General features: G+C 53.1%; 8 protein-coding genes across 8 annotated transcripts; 3 read left to right on the forward strand and 5 right to left on the reverse strand.

The window, feature by feature from the left end:
• Positions 1-178: 178 nt before the first annotated feature.
• J4E83_007527 (uncharacterized protein) lies at positions 179-1009 on the reverse strand (the record flags this gene model as incomplete). The annotated part of the gene is made up of 1 exon (XM_049334431.1): positions 179-1009. The coding sequence occupies one exon, from the start codon at positions 1007-1009 to the stop codon at positions 179-181; it is 831 nt and encodes a 276-aa protein (XP_049186317.1).
• An 893-nt stretch (positions 1010-1902) lies between these two features.
• On the forward strand, positions 1903-3635 carry J4E83_007528 (uncharacterized protein; the record flags this gene model as incomplete). The annotated part of the gene is made up of 3 exons (XM_049334432.1): positions 1903-2481; positions 2532-2772; positions 2833-3635. 3 exons carry the CDS (start codon positions 1903-1905, stop codon positions 3633-3635), a joined length of 1623 nt encoding a protein of 540 aa, XP_049186318.1.
• Positions 3636-3975: 340 nt separating this feature from the next.
• On the forward strand, positions 3976-5475 carry J4E83_007529 (uncharacterized protein; the record flags this gene model as incomplete). Its single annotated transcript, XM_049334433.1, has 2 exons — positions 3976-4638; positions 4690-5475. 2 exons carry the CDS (start codon positions 3976-3978, stop codon positions 5473-5475), a joined length of 1449 nt encoding a protein of 482 aa, XP_049186319.1.
• A 409-nt stretch (positions 5476-5884) lies between these two features.
• On the reverse strand, positions 5885-8652 carry J4E83_007530 (uncharacterized protein; the record flags this gene model as incomplete). Its single annotated transcript, XM_049334434.1, has 4 exons — positions 5885-7099; positions 7148-7198; positions 7248-7370; positions 7420-8652. 4 exons carry the CDS (start codon positions 8650-8652, stop codon positions 5885-5887), a joined length of 2622 nt encoding a protein of 873 aa, XP_049186320.1.
• Positions 8653-9948: 1296 nt separating this feature from the next.
• Positions 9949-15039, reverse strand: J4E83_007531 (uncharacterized protein; the record flags this gene model as incomplete). Its single annotated transcript, XM_049334435.1, has 11 exons — positions 9949-10603; positions 10652-10822; positions 10876-10973; positions 11502-11995; positions 12049-12553; positions 12603-12729; positions 12780-12811; positions 12862-13074; positions 13338-13657; positions 13708-14697; positions 14745-15039. The coding sequence occupies 11 exons, from the start codon at positions 15037-15039 to the stop codon at positions 9949-9951; spliced, it is 3900 nt and encodes a 1299-aa protein (XP_049186321.1).
• A 449-nt stretch (positions 15040-15488) lies between these two features.
• On the reverse strand, positions 15489-16916 carry J4E83_007532 (uncharacterized protein; the record flags this gene model as incomplete). Its single annotated transcript, XM_049334436.1, has 1 exon — positions 15489-16916. The coding sequence occupies one exon, from the start codon at positions 16914-16916 to the stop codon at positions 15489-15491; it is 1428 nt and encodes a 475-aa protein (XP_049186322.1).
• A 302-nt stretch (positions 16917-17218) lies between these two features.
• Positions 17219-18536, reverse strand: J4E83_007533 (uncharacterized protein; the record flags this gene model as incomplete). Its single annotated transcript, XM_049334437.1, has 3 exons — positions 17219-17663; positions 17708-18345; positions 18393-18536. The coding sequence occupies 3 exons, from the start codon at positions 18534-18536 to the stop codon at positions 17219-17221; spliced, it is 1227 nt and encodes a 408-aa protein (XP_049186323.1).
• A 266-nt stretch (positions 18537-18802) lies between these two features.
• On the forward strand, positions 18803-20251 carry J4E83_007534 (uncharacterized protein; the record flags this gene model as incomplete). The annotated part of the gene is made up of 7 exons (XM_049334438.1): positions 18803-18899; positions 18951-19113; positions 19164-19420; positions 19470-19531; positions 19580-20038; positions 20086-20170; positions 20223-20251. The coding sequence occupies 7 exons, from the start codon at positions 18803-18805 to the stop codon at positions 20249-20251; spliced, it is 1152 nt and encodes a 383-aa protein (XP_049186324.1).
• Between the last annotated feature and the right edge of the window lie 385 nt (positions 20252-20636).

Here is a 20636-nt window from a genome sequence, read left to right on the forward strand (position 1 = left end):
TTTTATTAGCTAAAAAAGGGTTGAAATTTACGCCAGGCACCCGGACCGGGGGAGAGACTGTAGTATTGCGTCTGTGTTGCACTACTAGCACATCAATCTGGAAAACTTTTGAACACGCATACACACACATTGGGAGGCCATGACGAGGATAGCAATAATTCAGCATCTACTAGGTTATCTACGTTCCATTTGACTTCGCAGTGTCACCCTTCTGATTCTGCGCAACCCCAAATGTTGCGCCGCCTTCCTCCATGAACCTCCTCTCCTCCTCTGTACTGGTCCTACCCAAGGCAGCATTTCGATGCGGATACCTACCAAACCGCTCCACTGGATCCCTGTGTTCCTTCGCAGCTTTCTGGTAGTTCTCAATCAACATCTTCGTGCCATTGTACCCGTCCAACCCCTCGAGTTCTTGCGCGAACTCCGCTATTATTTCGCCGGCGAGATCGTGGGCGGACAGGTCTTCGGAATGCATGAGTGGCATGTAGAACCAGGTCCTGTGCGCGGCAGAGAAACGGAGCGCAGGATGTTTGTCGGGGCGGCCAATTGGCGATGCGGGTGAGAGGAGGTTGCGAACGAGCGCATGGCCCATGCGATCGTAATGCCCATACACCAGACGCAGCCCTTCGTCTGTGCGGTAGATATTCCGCGGCATCTGGTCTAACAGGAGTGCGAAGCTGAGTGCTGTCCACGCAGCGTCTTCTCCTGTCGCGCCATCTGCCTTGTTCTCTTCCTCCGCGACACGCACAATCTCGTCTAGGAAAGGTTGCGCATTCGCTTCTGGGAACTTCTCTGGGCCAATAGCTTCAAGGGCTTTGCCGCAGACATCCCTACATTGGCCGTCGAGGGCAAGTCGCTCTTCTGGACTGCCTGCGAACCAGCGCTTTGCGATGCTCATGTCAAACTCCTTGCCGCTGGTGTCGACGCCAGGGAACCAGATGTCTGTTATCTTTCTGTATAGTGTCTTGTTGAAGATGGCAGGGTCGAGCGAGAAGGTAGAGGTGGACATCGTGCGCGGTAATGTGTTCGGGACGTTCAGCGGTTGGAGGTTCGACGGGCGCAGACTCGACAGATACAGGCTGGATGTGAGGAAGCGCAAAGGCGTGCGAGCTGTGAAGCGAGTAAGCATATCCTACGATGTCAGTTATGAGATTATACGCGCAAGCTTTTATACGTAGAGCTGAATGGACTCTATGACGCGCCCCGTGAGCTTGTTGTGCGCCTAAATCACGATTCTCTGGCTGCCTGGAGGAACGATGGATGCGCTCGGTGGCTACGAAGAGCCGACAGGGACGGCTGACTAAATGACTGCCAGAATTCCGGATCCAGGGTCGCTCGGCCTCCATCGCGCACTCTGATTACCTGAGACAATCTAATCATTCTGCGCATGTCATCGCAATGGAGGTAGTGTGCAGACAAAGTTAGCAGTACGCGACCTGTCCTTCCAAAGTTGGTGGTGAGGACGACGCGACGGATATCGGCCGAGCTTGCGTCGGCGCGCAATTTTGGAAGTACGCGCTACGAGACCTTGGGACCTTCCCCAACACCAAACTCGAAGTCTCTTGTACACGGACCGAATACGTCGGAAGTTGGAGTAACGTACACGTCTAAACAAGCTCACCAGCATGGCTCCAGGACTTACTCCGCATTCCCCTCTCCCGCTTTACGTATGCAAAGGGTACCTAGGTAGGATTCATCCATCCGAACATGTGGGGAACCTGCATGATGGTGCATCAAGCACTCTGCGCTTCGCGATACGTTGATATACTATGGGCATGTTCGCGCATGTCTGATCATTAAAATAGGCGGTTGCTAGACGTACTACTCACTCCGATCTAGATACTTCTGTTCAAGTTTCCTTCTGAACACTCCTTGAGCGGTATCGTCCCCACGCAGCCCCACATGTATACCATCACTTTCCTCCTATTCTCCATTTGGATCTTTCTACTGTACAGGCGATACAGCAACAGACCGCCAACTGGCACGAAGGCCGCGCCAGGTCCTGCTGGTCTTCCGGTTCTTGGGAATGCACATCAATTGGGCCAGCAACCGCACCAGCAAATCACCGCGTGGGCTCGCGAGTACGGCGAAGTCTACAAAATCCGTTTGGGCTGGAACGACTGGTACATGATTTGTTCTCCCGAAGCATGCAAGGAGATTCTGGATAAACAATCTGCCCATACAAGCTCTCGAACGCCGTTGCCGGTATCTGGTGATGCACTTGGTGGTGGCATGCGATTCCTGTTTATGGAATACGGACCGGAATGGCGGAAGCTGAGAGGCATCAGTCATAAGCTTTTGACACCTGCTGTCAGTGCGACGTTCAAGCCCAGTCAGGATTTTGAGGCGAAGATGTTGCTTGAAGAGATACTGAAGGGTGCAGATGCAGCGCAAGGGAATGGAGTTAGCTACAAGGCCATTCGAAGATACACTGTGAGCGTCATCATGACTAGCACGTATGGGAGACGTATTCCAGAATGGGTGAGTAGCGCTTTTGAACAAATGAGAATGTCAATGCTGACATGTAACAGGATTGCGACGAAGTGCACGGTATCTACGACATAATGAACGACTTTTCCACGATCGCAAAACCAGGGACGTACCTAGCAGACACGCTTCCGTTTCTCGGCAAGCTTCCACCGCAACTACAATGGTGGCGTAAGGCGGTCAAACCTTACTTTGACAAACAAGCCAATTTGTGGATGTCTTTCTGGAGTACACTCAAGACTCAGATGGAGACCAAGCAGGCCCCGGAATGCTTCGTCAAGCAATGTAAGTGATATCGCTATGAGAACTTCATGTTGCATATATCCTGACCCCTTACGCCTATAGTCATCGAGAGCGATTACGAGAAGCAGGGTATCAGTGAACTGCAGGCGGCGTTCTTAGCTGGTAGCATGATCGAAGCGGGCAGTGAGACAACATCCGCGGCACTCAACACTGCTATTCTCTACCTCAACGCGAACCCGGACGCACGACAGAGAGCAATCGACGAAATCAGAGGTGTCATTCCACCTTCTCGGTCACCAACATTTGAAGACGAACCGGGACTGCCCTTTATCCGTGCCATCGTCAAAGAGACTCTACGCTTACGCCCCGTCACTAACATCGGTACACCACATTACACGACTGCGCCTATAACCTACAAAGGCATCCACATACCTGCCAAGTCAGTCGTATGTCTACAACAATACCCGATACACTACGACTCCAACGTGTTCGAGGACCCTCATAGCTTCAAGCCCGAGCGCTATCTAAACCACCCTCATGGAAGTGGACACTATGCAGCCGGACCAGCTGCAAGCCGCGATCACTGGGCTTTTGGTGCGGGCCGTAGGATCTGCTCGGGCGTGCATCTAGCCGAGAATAGTATGTTCATCGTGCTAGCCAAGCTGTTATGGGCTTTCGACATCTTGCCGCCGCTAGATCCACATGGAAATGAAGTGCAGGTAGATACCAGCGATGAAGCGTTTGATGCTGTCGGAAGCACGACGATGGCGAAGCCGTACGTGGTGAGATGGAAGCCGCGCAGTGAGGAGACTAAGGAGACGATCTCGAGAGAAGCGGCTGAAGCTAGGAGGGATGGATATGTATTGAGGGGTGTGCGTGTTGGTGAGGAAGGTGTTAAGCTATAGACATGCTGGTTGGGCTGTCACGTGCGCCTGTTGTCACTCATCCCAACTTTGTTCAGACGTGCTTGCCCTGTCCTAGTTTCGTTATCGCGCTTGTTCGTTGTTTGTCGTGTCCACTTAGACCAGTGCTCTTCTACCCCCCGCCTCGTTCCTACCTCGCCGTCGCCTCCCATCTTGATCGCGACTACCACAACAAGATAGAATCTCACTCCACGTGTTTGTCATGTCGTCACCAAACAACAAGACCCAAGATGATCCGCAGCCACCGCCGACCGTGATGCCTTCGACACCACCCCGACCAGCCTCATTAGACGATAGCCAATCTCTGCAAGGCGACGACAATATGAGCTCACGATCAACACCCACCAACTCACGGGGTTCCAACTTTTCCCCAGCCGATTGTCGCACCCTCCAAAAGATTCTCCGTGACGTACGCAGCCCTTCACCTCTCTCCGCAACGTCATACTTTGACGACACACCCGCAAGGAAGCTCAATCTCACTGCGACACCTACCGGTAGCCTCGCGGAAGAGCGAGTCGCCCAGAAGGAGAAGGTGTTCGATTCTGGCGATGAACGAGAGGGAGGCTACGAGGATGAAGATGACAGTATGGATTTGAGCGATGAAGAGGATGCTTTCGGTACAGGCAGACAGAAAGATGGGGATACGATCGAGGATGTTATGAACCTTCCTGGCAAGACAACACCGCCGGTAGCTGACCAGGACTTTAGCAGGTTCTATGCCCACGATAAGCCCACACCTGATGAGCCTAGCAAGCTGCAGCTTCGTCGCGCTTCGATCGAAAAAGACTTGAAGGAGCAATGTCGACAGCAGGAATGCGCATCAGCGATTGCTGCAACAGACGGTGTCTTTGACACCGACGCGCTAAACCACGGTGTGTCAAGCCAGGCGTTAGCTATCGATGGAAACAGTGATCTCAAGAATCTACAAGAAGATATTGGGATGCACCCAGTGGAAGAAGAACAGGCGGCCACCAGTGCGCTTGATGTGAGTACCCACCATGGAGAGCTTAATCGACGTATGCTGAATATGTAACAGTCCCTTGAAGCCTACAGCGACCGACCTCGAGCGCGCATCTCACCTCGCAACGTCCGCCGTGCGTCTGAAGATGCACTACCAGTGTCAACCTCGTTCATTGCCTTCCCTTCTCCTGCCCGTGCGGTCGTTCAAACTCCCAACGGGAGACACGTCGACTTTGCGCCTTCGGCTACTACACCAGTCGCGCCTTTGACGAACGCTCCCAGTTACTTTGATTCTCGCCGAGTAAAAGACAGCACGCCGCACAAGAGCCGCCGCAGTGCCTCTTCGCCGACAGAAATTGTCGATCTAGCACGGGAGGCTAGAGTGGAAGAGGAGGAAGCGGAGCAAAGGGAGTTGGCAAATCTAGATCAATTCAGGGACTTGGATCTTGCACCGATAGAGACTGTCATGGAGGGCGGATCAGCTGGCGACTTGATCATGTGCGGAGCTCCTGCGAAAGCCAGTGACAAAGCCCTCTTTCTCCATAGCGCATCTGATACCGTGGACTCCGAGATGGAAGATTGGATCGACCTACAACGCCCGCAGTCCAGACTACCTTCACCACGTCGACCAAACTTGCTTGTCGAGCAGGACGAGGAGAATGACGCCGATGTTGAGGAGTCAGATAGTACATCTGATCCAGAACAGCAGCAGCTCGCCGGTCTCCCACGATACCCTACTTTCATCACTGTCATCAGCATGATACCAGCGGCTATCTTCTGGGCTACTGCTGCATCAATCGTTGACTGCAGTAGCAAAGCATTTGATACGCTCATCGAGAAGCTGACTGGGCTAAAGGTCTAGAGTGGGACTGGGCTCCAGTGCAACACTATGACTGTGTTTCCAGAGAAGGGGACCACTAGGAGGGGATTGCGCGCTGCATGATTGGAATGAAGTATAATATATTAAGTAGATGGCCATGAGAAACACTTTGCTTTTCGAGACCTCGGATCCGCATCCTAACTCTGCCTGTCGCTGTGCAACACCGTTACTATGCGACTCAACGCCACCCAATGCAAATCGTATACACCTTCCAGGACCAACAAACCCTCCGTACTGTTCTATACCACGCTGTTGAAGCGTCCCGAACTAGCTGTGATCACAATCAAAGACCATCAATAGATCTTGTTTTCGGTCATCTCCATCATCCTCTTCCCCACAGGCCTTGCAATTGAGTAATTGAAAGGCACTGCTGAGAAGAGGACGCTAACCGTCACCGGGAATTCCTTTCGCCCTCTTCCCCTTCGCCATCTACCTCGTCATCCCCATCGTCGTTGCCGCGACCGTCGTAATCGGTCAAATCGTCGCTCATGATATGTAGTATTTGGCTGAACGTCCTGCTCTTCCACCGGCCCATGCCCTCCATTAGATCCGAACAATGTAGCAGAGTACGGCGAGCAGCAAGATACCCTCCTTCCAGTGCGATTCCCGTTATGCTGAAGCTGCCGCCGCGGTGTATGAAGTTGACGACTTGAGTGGCGTCCCCGAATCCTATGGGCGATTGTGGGGTATCGATGAAACCGAGTTGGCCGACGGAGATCCAGTCTACGAGATCGAGAAGCTCAATGCAAGAGTCGCTCATGGGCCTGTTGTCGGTTGGTGGGAGAGCGAAGATATACAGGCCAAGGACGAGGGCGGCGTGGAAGAGCGCTACCACGCTGTGAGGGTTGACGATGTCGCTGACTTTACGGTCGAAGAGTAACTTATAGATGTGCGCGGCGTGTAACACGCTCCTTCTCGCGCTTGGTGTTTGGCACCACATTGAAATGTCTTCCAGAGCGTTGACGGCAGGTTCGGGACCGGAGCGTCCTGCTGCGAGTTCGAAGTAGCGTATGTTTGCTCCAAGGACCATACAGGAGGCGTGCCAGAGGACGGCGGAGTTCAGATCCGCAGTACGAAGTGCGTCGATTGAAGAGCCGGAGAGATTCACCAGCAAGGGAAGGATATCTCGACTCCGCGCATCTTCGGCATATATCCGCCAAGGCTCGAGCTGCTTCTGGTTTCCTGTCGCGGGAGCAAGCCTGTCATTGCTCTCGTAGATGCGTAGTAAGAGGAGAGTTAGTAATGATCGGAAGCTTGATGCGTCGAGCTTGAGGCCTGGGGTCGGATGGAACGATGGTGTTATCCTCTGCGAGTGGATTCTCGCCCCTCGCTGTACGAGATGGAACCACTTCGCCGCACTGTTGACGTGGTAGAGCGAGTAATCTGAGGGCGGCAGAATCTGGACTGTCTCGGGGCGAATCATCGGTGCTGTCGAGAGGTAGCCTGCCCACCAGCAGTCTGCTTCGATAAGACCAAAGATGATGCGTTTAGTGCATTCGACCTTTGACCAAGCCTTCCACTTTGAGTCGATATCGATCATCTCATCCAAGAGAGGATCTATCTTCACGCCTTCATTGGCAGAGAAGAGACCTTGGCTTTGCGCAAACTAAGAGAGTCAGTCACGTTCGAAAGCGTGGTACAAGCGGTCACATACCCCGATAAGCTCTGCATACATCTTCTCAGCTTGCGCAATACGACTTTTCCGCTAAATGAACATTAGCTCATGACTTGCATGATCGATGATTACTACCTACTCCGGTGATAGACGCTAGATTCAAGGCTAGCAAGCTAGTGGCAATGATCCGCATCTGCCGATGTGGCGGATGATCTGTTGTTGGAAGGGTCTGTAGCTCGGCCAACGCGAGTTGTAACACAGCCTTGTCAAGGGTCAGTATATGTGAGATGTACAGCTATCGCATTGCTTACCGGGAATGTGCGAGTGACAAACTTGGCTGCACCTGCGGTACCAAGAATACTCAGGCCGATGAGACACATGCAAAGTAGTAATGGCCGTGGCGCATTCTTTGCAGAGAACGTCGGAATGTGGATAATCGGAAGGGTTGGGTGGAAGTAGTAGAGATACATCTCTAGAGCGATGTCCAAGATCTCGGCGGGGGGGAATTGTACACCTTCGATGCTCGGACTTCCTGCGGCATCCCCGCTCGAAGATGCAGTGTCGCCATATGATTCGGATCTTGGTGGATTAGATGCCGGTAAGTTGTGCAAGGCGCTCTGAAGTCTGCCTCTGCACTCCTCATCCAATCCCCATCGCGAGTTCCGCCGCTCCCTTTCACTCATAGGCGTCTCCATAGCTCCAGAGCCGACCTCCGACAGTATGTTGGTACATTCACACGCTACAAGGTTCTGCCACAGATCGGGCATAAGCCGGGAGGATTTGCGATTCCGGGAGGGCCAACAACTTTGGACTCGCTGGAATCGCTCTCGCGGCACTCTGCTTGCTATTGAGACACTGCTGCCCGATGGACTGGCCTGATTTTCTGGGAGTGCTTGGAATGCTCCGTGCTCGAAGAAGCCTTCCACGCCGAGGTGATGCGATCCTTGGGGAGTGTTCATATCGCCCTCGAGCGGAAACAGCCAAGTTTGTAACGCATCTGCAGGAGTGCGATTGGGGACTGGGTTGTTGCTTTGAACGAGTTCGAAAGCCCACTGGTCCAAACTTGAGACATGCCCGGCTGGCGAGAACGAGAGCGCTTCCATAGCTGGGTCGATAGGTGGACCCATGCTCTCATGGGGATTTCGATTTGACATCTGGACATTCTCGGCACGCGCAATAATCATAGGCGATGGCGACCGCCAGGGTGTGTCTGCTCCAGGCTCCAGATGTTGGGCCGCGTTGATCAGCGCTTCGATCCGGTCCTCACCGGGTGACGGCGGTTGTAACCGCGATGAAGAATGACGGCCATCCGTGGGAGGTGATAGATGCGCATTGTAGTGGTTATTCACATTGATCTGCGGTATTTGCGACTCTCTCCTCCTGGACATAGGCGAGAAGTTGGAGTCTTCGCGGATCAATGGTGTTGCTGCTGGAGTCGGGCCGTTTACGTTCCGTGAGGCAGATGGTCGTGATGTTTGATTCTCGTCCATGGAGTTGTGGCGGAATTCTTGCTGGTCGTTGGTGTTTTGTTCATTACTCTTCATCCGGTTCATCGCATTCTGCGCATGGCCTTTGCAGTGCCGAAACAGGACATCGCTATATGAAGAGGTTGGACGCTAGTACGGAGGTTTTTCATTGGGGGCCTCACCTGCGCGAGAAGTGCTTTTTGCATGTCGGGCACTCATAGGGGCGCTCTCGTGTGTCTGAGATGGTGTTTAGCTCACAGCTGATGATGGAGGTTTGAGATGGACGAACGGGACCGCTCGTGCCGCTTCACGTGCTCTACTGGAATCGGGGTCAGTACACTTTCTACACGCGTTCGGCAATCACGTACACTTGGTGAATGTGCGATCGCACATGCTGCACTGCTTTAACGCCATGTCGCTCGTCGCAAAGATTTGATGTGTTGGCTGATGATCGGAGGACCCTTCGCAGGCCGGAGTCTGCAGGTGCTGTCGGTCGCCAAGCGATCGCGGCTGCGGGGGAAAGCAAGACCATGACTCGGCCTAAGCATTATAGGCTCATCTCAACTCATCTACAAAATGCATATAAACCTGCAATCCTGCTGCTGCAGATTGCGCCGCGCGCACATCTGCGCATCCGAAGACTACAGCTGATCCTTACGTTGGTGGTCCATAGTCGCCGCTTGGAGATACCTCCGGCGCTCGGGACCCTCATCTGATCGCCAAACACCGTACCAGCTCCTAGCACCACCGATCGCTCCGTGCCTTATCACGGCCGTTGGATGACGAGGTAAATGCTCCTTTGAATCGCCCTCAAATTACCAGACTTCTCGAAGGATTTCGTCCTACACCAACCCCGGATCGACTCGCATGTGGGACTATGAGGCGTACGCTAGTGGGGCCTCCCCTGGCTGCTGACCGTTGTTGGAATCATCCACTGTCTCATTCGCCTCATTAAGCTGGTTAGCTCTGCTTGATCTGGTGCGTATAATCAATCAATTGCTACTTTGGATATCGGCTAGCTGCGTTTCGTTGCGTCAATCTTCCGCTAGAGGGTCACACATCAGACAATGGCGTCTCAGATAAGTAATCAACTAATCGACACTGAATCGCCACAACCACAGCGCCAGGTACTAGCAAGTTCGTGACATGTCTTTGCCTAGCTCGACGAGATTGTGAGGCTGTATAGTATTGGATGTTTGGTCAATACGCAGGGGCATGCAGTTGGCCATGGTTAGATACTCTCTGCCTTCGGCGGTGTATTGAAAACTCCGATATCAATATCAAAAATAGGCAAGCGAAGCACATCATCTTGAGCCGAACGGAAAGTCGGAGATCATTCGCACCGATACTTCCATTTTCAGAACACGAAGATGTCTATGCCACCTTGGCGAACATGTCCAACACTGCGGAATACACCACCAACAATACGCCACCACCAGGCCCAAACCTTAAGATCTTCGCCACATAGCCCTTGTACAACGCTCTGAACCCTTCTTCCCTCGCAACAACCCCCAAGCTCGGCCACGCCCAAGCGTACTTTTGTCTTACACCAGGCGTTTTGGCAACGCTCTGTATTCGACTCTTGACAACATCTAGTGGTGTGTTGAACGTCGTTCCTACAACACCGCCTATGAACCCTGCTATGAGGTCGTTCCCCATCTTCTGCCTTCTTGGATTGCTTGAGGTTGCCGGGGCAGGCAGCTGAGCGCGTACCTGGAAGATACAGCCAAAGTACCCGGCATTCCATACGATATGTCGCCATAACGTGGCTTCAAAGCCGTTGTACAACGCCAATGGACCTTCTTGGCGGACTACCTTGACGAGACAGTCGAGCAGCCCATGGTATCGTGACGCGGAGGTCTTATCCTGAAGTCGGATCTTGAGGAGCTCAAAGGGAACAACTACGAGAGATTCGGTCGCGCCAGCGCTGGCACCGGTGAGGATGGCGAGAGGTTGGGTCAGGCTTGGGGCTGAGAAGAGGCGTTGATAGAACTGCGTGAACGAGTCATTTGCGGAGAACTTGATAGCACTGTTTTCAATCAGTCGCAATCAACAAAGACACGAACTCGGGTCGTACCGCTTGGGAACCTCCATCAGTATTGGCGCAGTGATGCCACGATATAGTCTTAATACACCTTCATTGCGAATGATCTTTCGGAAGCAGTCTAGAACGCCGCTGTACCCTTCACCATCGATAATTTTGCCATGCTGAAGTTGAATTCGTGTTTTGACTACATCAAGGGGGTACCTATCTACACTCTTAGCACTCGCTTCTGACCTCCGATACCGAGACAATCTTACATTACCAAAATCTCCGATATCCCAGCTACAGCCCCGGCAGCAAATTGGTAGCGGAAAGGCAGTGGTGCTGCATTGTTGCCATTGCCAACGGTAACCTTCTTAGTCGCCATGTTGGAAACACGTACTCAATACAGTCTGTACTTTCACGCGTTCAGCATGCCGTTACCAGCCATGCAACCCTTCCACCACACTACCAGTACGCCTCCCATCCCCACTACCTCCATTATTCCACACGAACGGCTTCTGCAATATCCAGACCACATGGCACATGCAGGGCACAATACACCCGCGATATGGCCAAGAGCACGTCGCGTGAAGGACGTTGTGGGGTGCATACTGATGGCGCATGTGGGGCCAGGCGTTCCGGTGAGATGTGGGGCCTACGCGAAACGTCACTTTGCTGACAATCGACACGCGGCTCAGGAAATTTCGGTGGCTGACTCTCGGACAGTTGCGTCCCAATGCGTCGGAAGAATCGGACCTCGGAGATGAAGTGTGTCTGAATCATGTGAGGACGTGTGTGCTCGCGCTTGGTACTCTAGTTGTTTGTTTTCGGACGCGTCTTCGCGATGGGGGATTTGGAATACTGGGTACGCGACTACTACGCCACCTGTCTACGCGACTACCTTCTTCTCTCTCAGCTCTCTGATACCGGCCTCGTCGTACCCCAGTATGTCCCTCAAGATCTCATCCGTATGCTGACCCAACAACGGCGGCGGACTCCTGATCCGCGGCTCTGCTCTCGAATATTTGACCGGATGATTGACAAGCTTTACCTTGCCTACAGCAGGGTGCTCAACCTCTTCGATCATATTACGCGCAAGAACATGCTCGTGCTCGACCGTGCCCTTGATGTCGTTGACAGCCGCGTATGGCATCCCGCTACCCTCGAAGATTTCCAACCATTCCTGCGTTGTCTTGGTCATGAGCTCGGTCTCTACGAGCGTGTCGATCTCGGTACGGTGCTTGACGCGGAGCGCGTTCGTGAGGAAGCGAGGATCGGTTTTCCATTCTGGACGCTGTAGCTTGTCGCAGAGGATGCCGTATAGGCGGTCGTTGCAGCCGCCGACTGCGATGTTGGTGTCTTTCGTTTTGTAGGCTCGGTAGGGTACTACTGTTGCTGTGGTGGAGTCAGCATCGCCATTCTGGCACATAGCTCATGTATGCGCTCACCGTGTGCAGTTCCCCATCGTCCGCTATCGCCCTTTCCTGTCACCAGCGCGCTGCTGGCGATGTTTGCCAACCCCGCGACCTGCACGTCGCTCAAACTCGCGTCGATCCACTGACCCAAGCCGGTCTCTTTCCGCGAATACAACGCTGCTTGTATGCCGATCGCAGTGTACATCCCGGTCATGATATCCGTCACCGCTACGCCGACCTTGACTGGGGGCCCATCGCGCTCGCCAGTGATATGCATCAAGCCCATCTCGGCCTCAACCATGACGTCGTAACCCGCGCGGTCGCGGTATGGCCCTGTTTGCCCATAGCCGGTGACAGACGCGTATATCAAGGAAGGATTGAGCTTCGCAAGCGTCGCGTAGTCGAGCTGGTACTTTGCAAGTGATCCAGGGAGGTAGTTTTCGACGAGGACATCGCACTCTTGGGCTAGTCTATGGAGAATGGAGACACCGGTGGGGTTGTTGAAAGCGAGTCCGACAGACTTCTTGTTGCGATTCACCTGCATCATGTTAGCAGTGTGAACGAAATAGTCGTGCGGCAAGTCCTACAGAAAGATAGTATGCACTTTCGCCAGGGAATTGACGCTCGATGCCATCGGTATAGGGCGCATCTGGTGGACCCCAAGATCTCGTATCGTCGCCTCTTGTAGGGTGCTCGATCTTGATAACGTCCGCTCTGAACGCTCATCAGCATATGTGATGTATGAGTTTACAGTTATTGCATACCCTAGATCTCCAAGAATCTGTGTACAGTATGGCTACTGGATGTTAGCGACCATGATCTTCCGTCTGAGCAACATTTACATACTCCTGCAAGCACCCGCGTCATATCCAATACTTTGATGCCAGCCAAAGGTAGTTTCTCAACCATCTGCTTGTTTACATCGCTCTTCGTCGCAATGTTTCTCCTCCATGTTTGCGACGTTCGACTCGCGATCCGATTAGCCGCATGTCGGAAGTGCGCGCGTTGAGCCGCTTTCGCGACAGCTCCAAAAGGATACGACATGGTCTTACTCCAGACCTGCCATGCCAACACACAGTCATGTTAAAGAAAACGAGCATAACTTCTTGAGGTTCCTGCCCCACATGACGCTTGTGGGGTCGGCAAAGGGTATGGAGTGTGAATGCACAGACGTTTCTAGTTCGCTATGCCAAAGCTTGCGATGCTCATTGTATGGAATTGGAATTATCGTGTACATGTAGTATCGGAGAATGCAAAATTACATCGCTAAAACGCCTGGAACACTCAAGACCGTGAAAACAGAGACTCAATCATGCGTGGACGCCGTTCGTCCCGTTGGTCTTTGACTCAGGGCTCAAATATTGCTTGAGCTCCTCCGCATGGACACCATCCGTATCGCTGGTGTTTGCGCCATGTGAAAAGCCACCAAAGTAGTATGGTGCAAGCCTCTTCTTCTCAGCGATCTTGTCGTCTTTGATCCGGGCAAGCAACTCCTGCGCTCGTTTGTTGGCGGAGAAGCGGTCCGGAAGAGCGTCCCAGACCTTGTAGTCAGTACCGTGTGTTTCGATTGTTCCGCAGCCTTTACGGGCGTACTCGGTAAAGAGGAACAGACGACTCGATTCGACCATGATGGTCAGTTGGTCTGGTTATCAGTCAGTATGTATACGCAAATCGGCGATGGGATGAACTTACCAGTCAATATCTTCTCGGGTTGATTCTCATGTATCCGCATGCCGTGCTGGTATCCCTCATGGAATCCACCGTGAGGCGTGTGGCCACCCTCGAAACTACCACCACCGGGCTGGAAGTCGTCGCTTCGTCCAAGACCTTGTCCGTATAAACAGGCAAGGAATTCTGACGCGGAATTGCGGTGGAAGTAGGGCAACCGGAAAGTGTTGGTCGCAACATCCCATCTTGGGCCGAACCAGAGGAAGTCTGCGAGTGGTGTCATGGGATCGCGGGACTTGGCTGTGAGTACTGTGAAGATCGAAGGATCAGTGTGGTCGATAGATGTGCTGTTCTGTGACGAGAACTTCGTCAGATCGTATTTGTAAGGTACGACATTGCCGTGCCATGCGACAAGGTCGAAGGGGCTGTGGTCTTGTTGGATCGCCACGAGCTGACCATTCGTCTTGTTGACAATCTGCCAATCGACGTGCAAATCATCATCGATAGCAGCTACCGGGTAGAGGAAATCGCGAGGGTTGGCAAGACCGTGGCCGCCTAGTGGGCCGAGATCAGGAAGCTCCCACATAGAGCCCCATACTTCTGTGATGTAGCCACGCGCCACTGGCGTGCCCGGTGCTAGATTGAGGCAGAAGCGGATGCCGCGCTGGATGACACAGATCTCACCGGGCTGTAGGAAAATCTTGCCCATCTCTGTCTTGATATCTAGATTACCCTGTTGGGCACAGATGAGGAAGTCACCGTCGGTATTGCAGAACGCTCGCTGCTCCATACTAGAGTTAATCATATACACGTATAGCGCAAGACCCTCCTTGATGTTTGGGTCTCCGCTACCGCAGAGAGTATGCAGGCCATCCGCGAAGTCAATCTTCTCGTCGTCTTTTGGCAGTGGGAACGGACGCCATTCTGCTTGCTCGGGAAGCGTGTCGACCTTGGGATTGATGGACAAGAAGCAGTTTGTGATGTTGGACTTTGTCTCGATAGGAACGTAACCCTCTGTCACACGTTAGCCAATGTCTGCGAGAACTTGCCGCAATACGTACTGTGAGCAGCCGCTGGTCGACACCGGTACATATAAGTGCTGAAGTTGTGTGCACGTGGAGCTGCGAACGCTGAATACGTAATGCCTTCAGTGTAAAGTCCAAACCGGACTTCTTGGGGGTTGTTCTGAGCGACAGGTAGAGTGCCAGGAATGACCTCAGACTGATGTCGGTTTCCCCATCCTGCTTGGTAGTCGTAAGGATCGTTTGCACGCGTTGGCTTCAGTCTTTGGAGATCGGTGAAATGAAATGCCTTTTGGGGGTCGGTAACGAGCTGGCGTTCTTTGAAGTCTTGCATGGTGTTTAGCGTATGACGATGATTGTAGGAGTGATCTAGCTTACCATGTAAAGATTTCAGCCTTATATTGGAGTATCCATGGCCGTGGAATGCTAGGCCGACATCTGCCGCACTTGGGTGGTCCGGCCTGCGCATCGTATGTGGTGGCGGGGCCCGACCCTGATAATAGCGGGGTTTCCGTTTCGGTAACTGGGCTACGGGAGCTGTGAGAGGCCCACATAGTGGCCGCGACCGGGTTAGTGGAACTCGTCAGATGAAAGTATGATAGCCTTTCCCACATGGAGGTCATGGTAATGTGGACGTGGCGCACTTGCGGGGTTCTTCATTGCTTCTGAGAAGAGCACCAATCGAGAATATAGTGCTGACTCAGATGAACCAGTCAGAATGTGGTTCTCCCTCATATCTACGCATGGCGATTGTTGTTCCCTGATGAATGACATGGATGTGATCTATTTGGATGCAGCTAAGACCTCGTCCACCATGAGTCCACATGAGCCTAGATAGTTCTTTGCATCGCACAATGAGCTCAGCTCTTCGCCGGAGATCTTATCGGTAATCTCGGGTCGTGTCTGTAGAGCTTCCAACAAGCTGGTGTCGTTCTCAATGCTTTCTTTGCATGCCTCGTAGACAACGTCGTGAGCTTTTGACCGACCGACGTGCGGAGCAAGACCCATCATGACAGCTTCTGCGACAATAAGACCTCTAGTGGAGTAGAGGTTCGTGAGCATCTGCTTCGAATTGACTACCAGACCAGAGAGCGCAAAGTCAGCTTGGTACAGCGCTCCGACAGCCATAACGAAGCTCTCCGGGACGGCCACCCATTCGAGATGCCATGGACCGGAAGCACGCTCGAAGTCCGATACCATGCCATCCAGCACCAAGCCAGCATTCGATCGCAGGACCTTCGATGCGGCTAAGATGACCTCGCTCGAGATGGGATTTCGCTTCTGAGGCATAGTTGAGGAAGCACCGCGGTGTGGTACAAAGGGCTCTGACACTTCCGAGAGCTCATTGGAAGACATGATGATAATGTCTAGGGCAAGCTTGCCGAGGGTACCACCAACAAGCGCGAGATAGTTGGTGATCTCTGCAACACCATCTCGGGCGACGTGCCAGGTGATCGGAGGATCTGTCAGACCCAGGTCTCTTGCCATTTCCTTTCGAACACGAATGCCATCATCGCCCGAACCTAGTGAAGCCAAAGAACCTGCGGCGCCTCCGAACTGTACCATCAAGGCGCGAGGTTTGAGCTGCTCAAGACGCTCGAGATGTCGTTGGAACCCAGATAGCCAAATAGCGCACTTGTGGCCAAAAGTGATAGGAAGAGCATGTTGAAGATGGGTGCGACCAGCCATGGGCGTATCCCGGTGCTTTCTTGACAGGTCTTCGAGGTTTTTGATGACGGAGCGGAGTGTGCGCTCAACGATCTCGAGGCCCTCCTTCATCTGCAGAATGCTTGCCAGATCCATAATGTCCTGCGTTGTTGCTCCCCAATGCACGTATCGCCCAGCCTCCTCACCGCATGATGCAGAGAGCTGTCGCACCAAAGGAAAGATGGGGTAGCCGACGATCTCAGTTTCGTTGCGTAGCCTATCGTAGTCCAGTTCGACTTCGCGAGCTTTGGATGTCACAATCTCTCCGATGTGAGATGGTATGACATTGCACTTTGATTGTGCTCTTGCTAAAGCGGTCTCAGCATCAACGCATCGATTGATATACGCTTTGTCATCGAAGACCTTTCTGATCTCATCGGTTCCAAACAGCGTGCGGAAGATTACTGAGTCGATAGCGCTCACGCTGCCGAGAGATCGCCGTTGGAGACGAAGGGTGGTTTGCCGGGGGATGGCACGCAGTGGGACGCGTCGAAACAGGAACATGATGTGTGTTGCGGTTGTGCAGCACCTCAATGAGTCAATGAGTGACGAAGGGGAGGTGAAGCTCCAAAAGGAGTTCCAGCACTATACAAGACATAGCGGCCTTGAAGCGGTGGACGTGTGGGACGCGGGTGCAGCCAGCATCCATGGATCGTGTGGGGAAGACAATGCCGGCCTCCATGCTCGGAAGCGGCCAGCCTCTGCATTCCGCGCTAGCGATTGGAAGTGGCTAGACTCTTTGTGCACGTGATGCACGCGACACTTTCGTGATTTGCATCAACACAACCTATCGCATTTCTATGGAACTACGACTCTCGAACGAACAACGAAGCAACGCCTAAGCCGGTACTCGCGCACATGCTGACGATACCCATCTCTTTGTCCTGACGCAGCAGCTCGCCGAACAATGTGGCAGTCTGCCGTGCCCCGGTCGCGCCGGTGGGATGCCCAAGAGCTATCGCACCTCCGTTCGGATTGACCTTGTCTTCATCGAGACCCAGCTCCCGAATGCACGCAATGGTCTGGCTTGCAAACGCCTCGTTGAGCTCAATGATATCAACGTCCTTCAGCTCAACACCTGTCCACTTTAGAAGTGCTGGTATGGCGTATATTGGGCTAATGCCCATCTCGTCGGGGGCGCAACCCTTGACCTGGGTGCCAACGAAGCGGCCAAGTGGCTTCAATCCACGTTCTTCAGCCCACGAACGTCGGGCGAGTATGGTGGAGGATGCGCCGTCCGATATTTGAGATCTGAAAGTTCAGCTTTGCGAGAGCTTTGAGTCATGTCCACTTACGAGTTGCCTGCGGTACTCTTGCCGTTCTCGCCGAACACAGGCTTCAGCGTCGACACTTTCTCAAAGGTCAACCCATGCCGAATGCCGTCGTCCTTGGTGACCTCATGCCCTACAGGCTGGCCTGTCGCCTCGTCCATCCTTTGAATCGTCACGGGCTCGATCTCCCAATCAAAGCGACCTTCCTTTTGGGCACGACTTGCGCGACCATGACTTCGCACCGCATATTCATCTTGCGACTTCCTGTCAACTTTGTATCTCTCTGCTACGTTCTCAGACGTGATTCCCATAGGCATAAGACAGTCGCGCGCATCTTTGACGGTCGACCCAAGTAGCGTGGGTGAGACATCGGTCGGGACGCCCCGCGAGCTGTAGTTTCTCGACATGCTCTCTACACCGCCAGCCAGCCCCACGTCAATCTGACCCACCATGATCGAGTGTGAGATGTGTGTGATGGCTTGTAGACTGCTCGAGCATTGCCGATTGACTGTATGGAAGGTCGTGGAGTTTGGAAAGCCGGCATGATTCAGCGCCATACGTCCTGTCTTCGCGAAGCCCAGTTCGGCGAGTACATTCCCAATCATAACATCGTTCACGTCGACTTTTTCGATGCCAGCTCGCTGTACTGCAGCTTTCATAATCTGTTGTATTCAGCAACAGTGCAGCGCGTTCTCCTGCCGAGACTCACCGGCATCAGGATGTCTTCTGGATGAGCATCTTTGTAACCGCCCTTGAAACTACGATTGATTGGCGACCTGACCGCAGAAAGTAAAACTACATCGTTGGGGCTTTTCTGCAGCACATTGCGCGCGGCTTTGCTAAAGGACGCCATTTTGGCACAACAACTGATAATCTACGCGTCGCATTGGTCCAGGAATGCCTATTGTATGATCTCACAGGGCCGAGAAAGTGCCGCATCGTGGTTGCGGCGAGAGCTGTGGCGGGGCGACGTGTATGTGTGGGGCAGGAGCGAGAGACCCCTCCATGCCGACTCGGGCAACAACGCAATGATGCTTGCCGAATCTAGCTTGCATGCGGACGCGACCATTTACTTTGAACATTTTCACGCGCAAACTCATCTCAACAAGACATTACACGATGGCGCTCCCGAACAAGTACCAAAATGGCAGCATTGACTCCTCTACCAAGGGAGTGTACAGGGCATCGCCCGTCAAGCTCATGATATACGGAAATGGTACGCAGACTGCGGTTGCGAATCGAAAAGAAAACTTACATGTTCGCACAGGAACGAGCAGCCAGCTTTCAGATGTCATTGCCGAGCTCGGTGCTACAAAGGCCTTCATCATCACCGGACGATCTTTATACGAGAAGACTCCCGTGATCAAGAACATTGAGAAGACACTTGGTTCTGCGCATGGTGGTACATTCAGCAAGATCGGACAACACGCGTATGTGGAGAGCTGTTGAAGTATGACAAGCGCAGGCTGACAAGTCCAAGACCGATTCAAGATATCAAAGAAGCCACCGCGCTGATGACAAAGTCCGGATGCGATGTACTCATATCGATAGGCGGTGGCTCACCCATTGACTCAGCCAAAGCCATTGCATACAATATCCACGAGGAGACCGGAAAGTGGATTTCTAGTATCGCCGTACCAACAACACTGAGTGTAGCTGAGACGACGCAAAACGCTGGCTTCACCACCGAAGAAAAGCACAAGATCGCCGTGAGCAACCCAGAACTTGTACCCAAGGGTAAGCACGATGTCGGATGGTCGGAGAGACTCAAGCTGATCAAATTCAGCTGTGGTATACGATGGTGAACTTGCTGTATACACACCCTTGAACCTCTGGACAAGCACAGGAGTAAGTTCATCATCTCCCCAGGCGATGAAGTCTCTGACACACTGGCAGATTCGATCACTGGACCACGCAGTGGAGCTGATGTACCACCCTCTCGCCGCCGAGATCCCGACAAAACGCATGTCTTTGGAAGCTATCAAGGATCTCTTCACATACCTACCACAATCGAAGGCCAACCCCAATGACGCCGAAGTGCGAACCAAGCTTTTCGTTGCTTGTTACTCGTCACTCTTCCCCTTCCTGTACACTGGCGGAGTCGGCCTCAGTCACAGCATCGGCCATGCGATTGGTGCAACATACAGCATTCCGCATGGTATCACCAGCTGCCTCAGTCTCGCACCGACGGTACACTTCAAGGCGAGCAACCCAGAGGAAGCGAAGCAAATCGCTAGGATCATCCCATACATCGGGAAGCAAAGTACTGGCAGCGACGAGAAGGATTCCCACGTCGTTGCTGACGCCATTGCTGGACTGGTCGAAGAACTGGGACACAAGACCACATTGACAGCTGTAAGTAGCTGAAGCATGCCGAGGAGGCCATTGCTAACGTCAAATAGTACAATGTGCCGACTGGTGATGCGGAAGAAGAGGCTATCGCATCGCGTGCGCTACACAGCAAAGACCACAAGGACTTCGCTAGCTGTACGTTATCGCGCCCGTCCTCCGAAAATCCTCTAGCTAACATACGCTGCAGTGAAGCAAATCGTGCACGATCTGTACTAATCGACTCGATGAGTTTGTCATGTAGCGTCCATAGTAATACATATCTACCAACTCTTCAATACAGACATCCCAAATGTGCCCGCAGCCCGTCAATGACCACCAGCCTTACTTACACGCGTTGGCGCGTCAGCACGTGAGCCAGCCATCGTGGCTCGGCCTTGGAAATGTTTTCCACGTTGCCTTTTTCCGCGCGTCGGTTGGCCCAATGAACGTGCGTTTTGCCCGCAACCTCCGCATCTTGGCCGGCTAAGTCCTCATCCACCTCCGATTGTGGAGCTTTGCTCTTACCCGCCATCGGCACGGCATTTGCATCGGTCTGACCCAATCGGTTATTTGCTGTCATGCATGCCCTCGTGGTGCTCGTGTGGGGAGCGTCATCTCCGCT

This window comes from Alternaria metachromatica, assembly GCF_023757995.1.
Source record: "Alternaria metachromatica strain BMP 0045 chromosome Unknown scaffold_19, whole genome shotgun sequence".
Lineage (NCBI taxonomy): Eukaryota > Fungi > Ascomycota > Dothideomycetes > Pleosporales > Pleosporaceae > Alternaria > Alternaria metachromatica.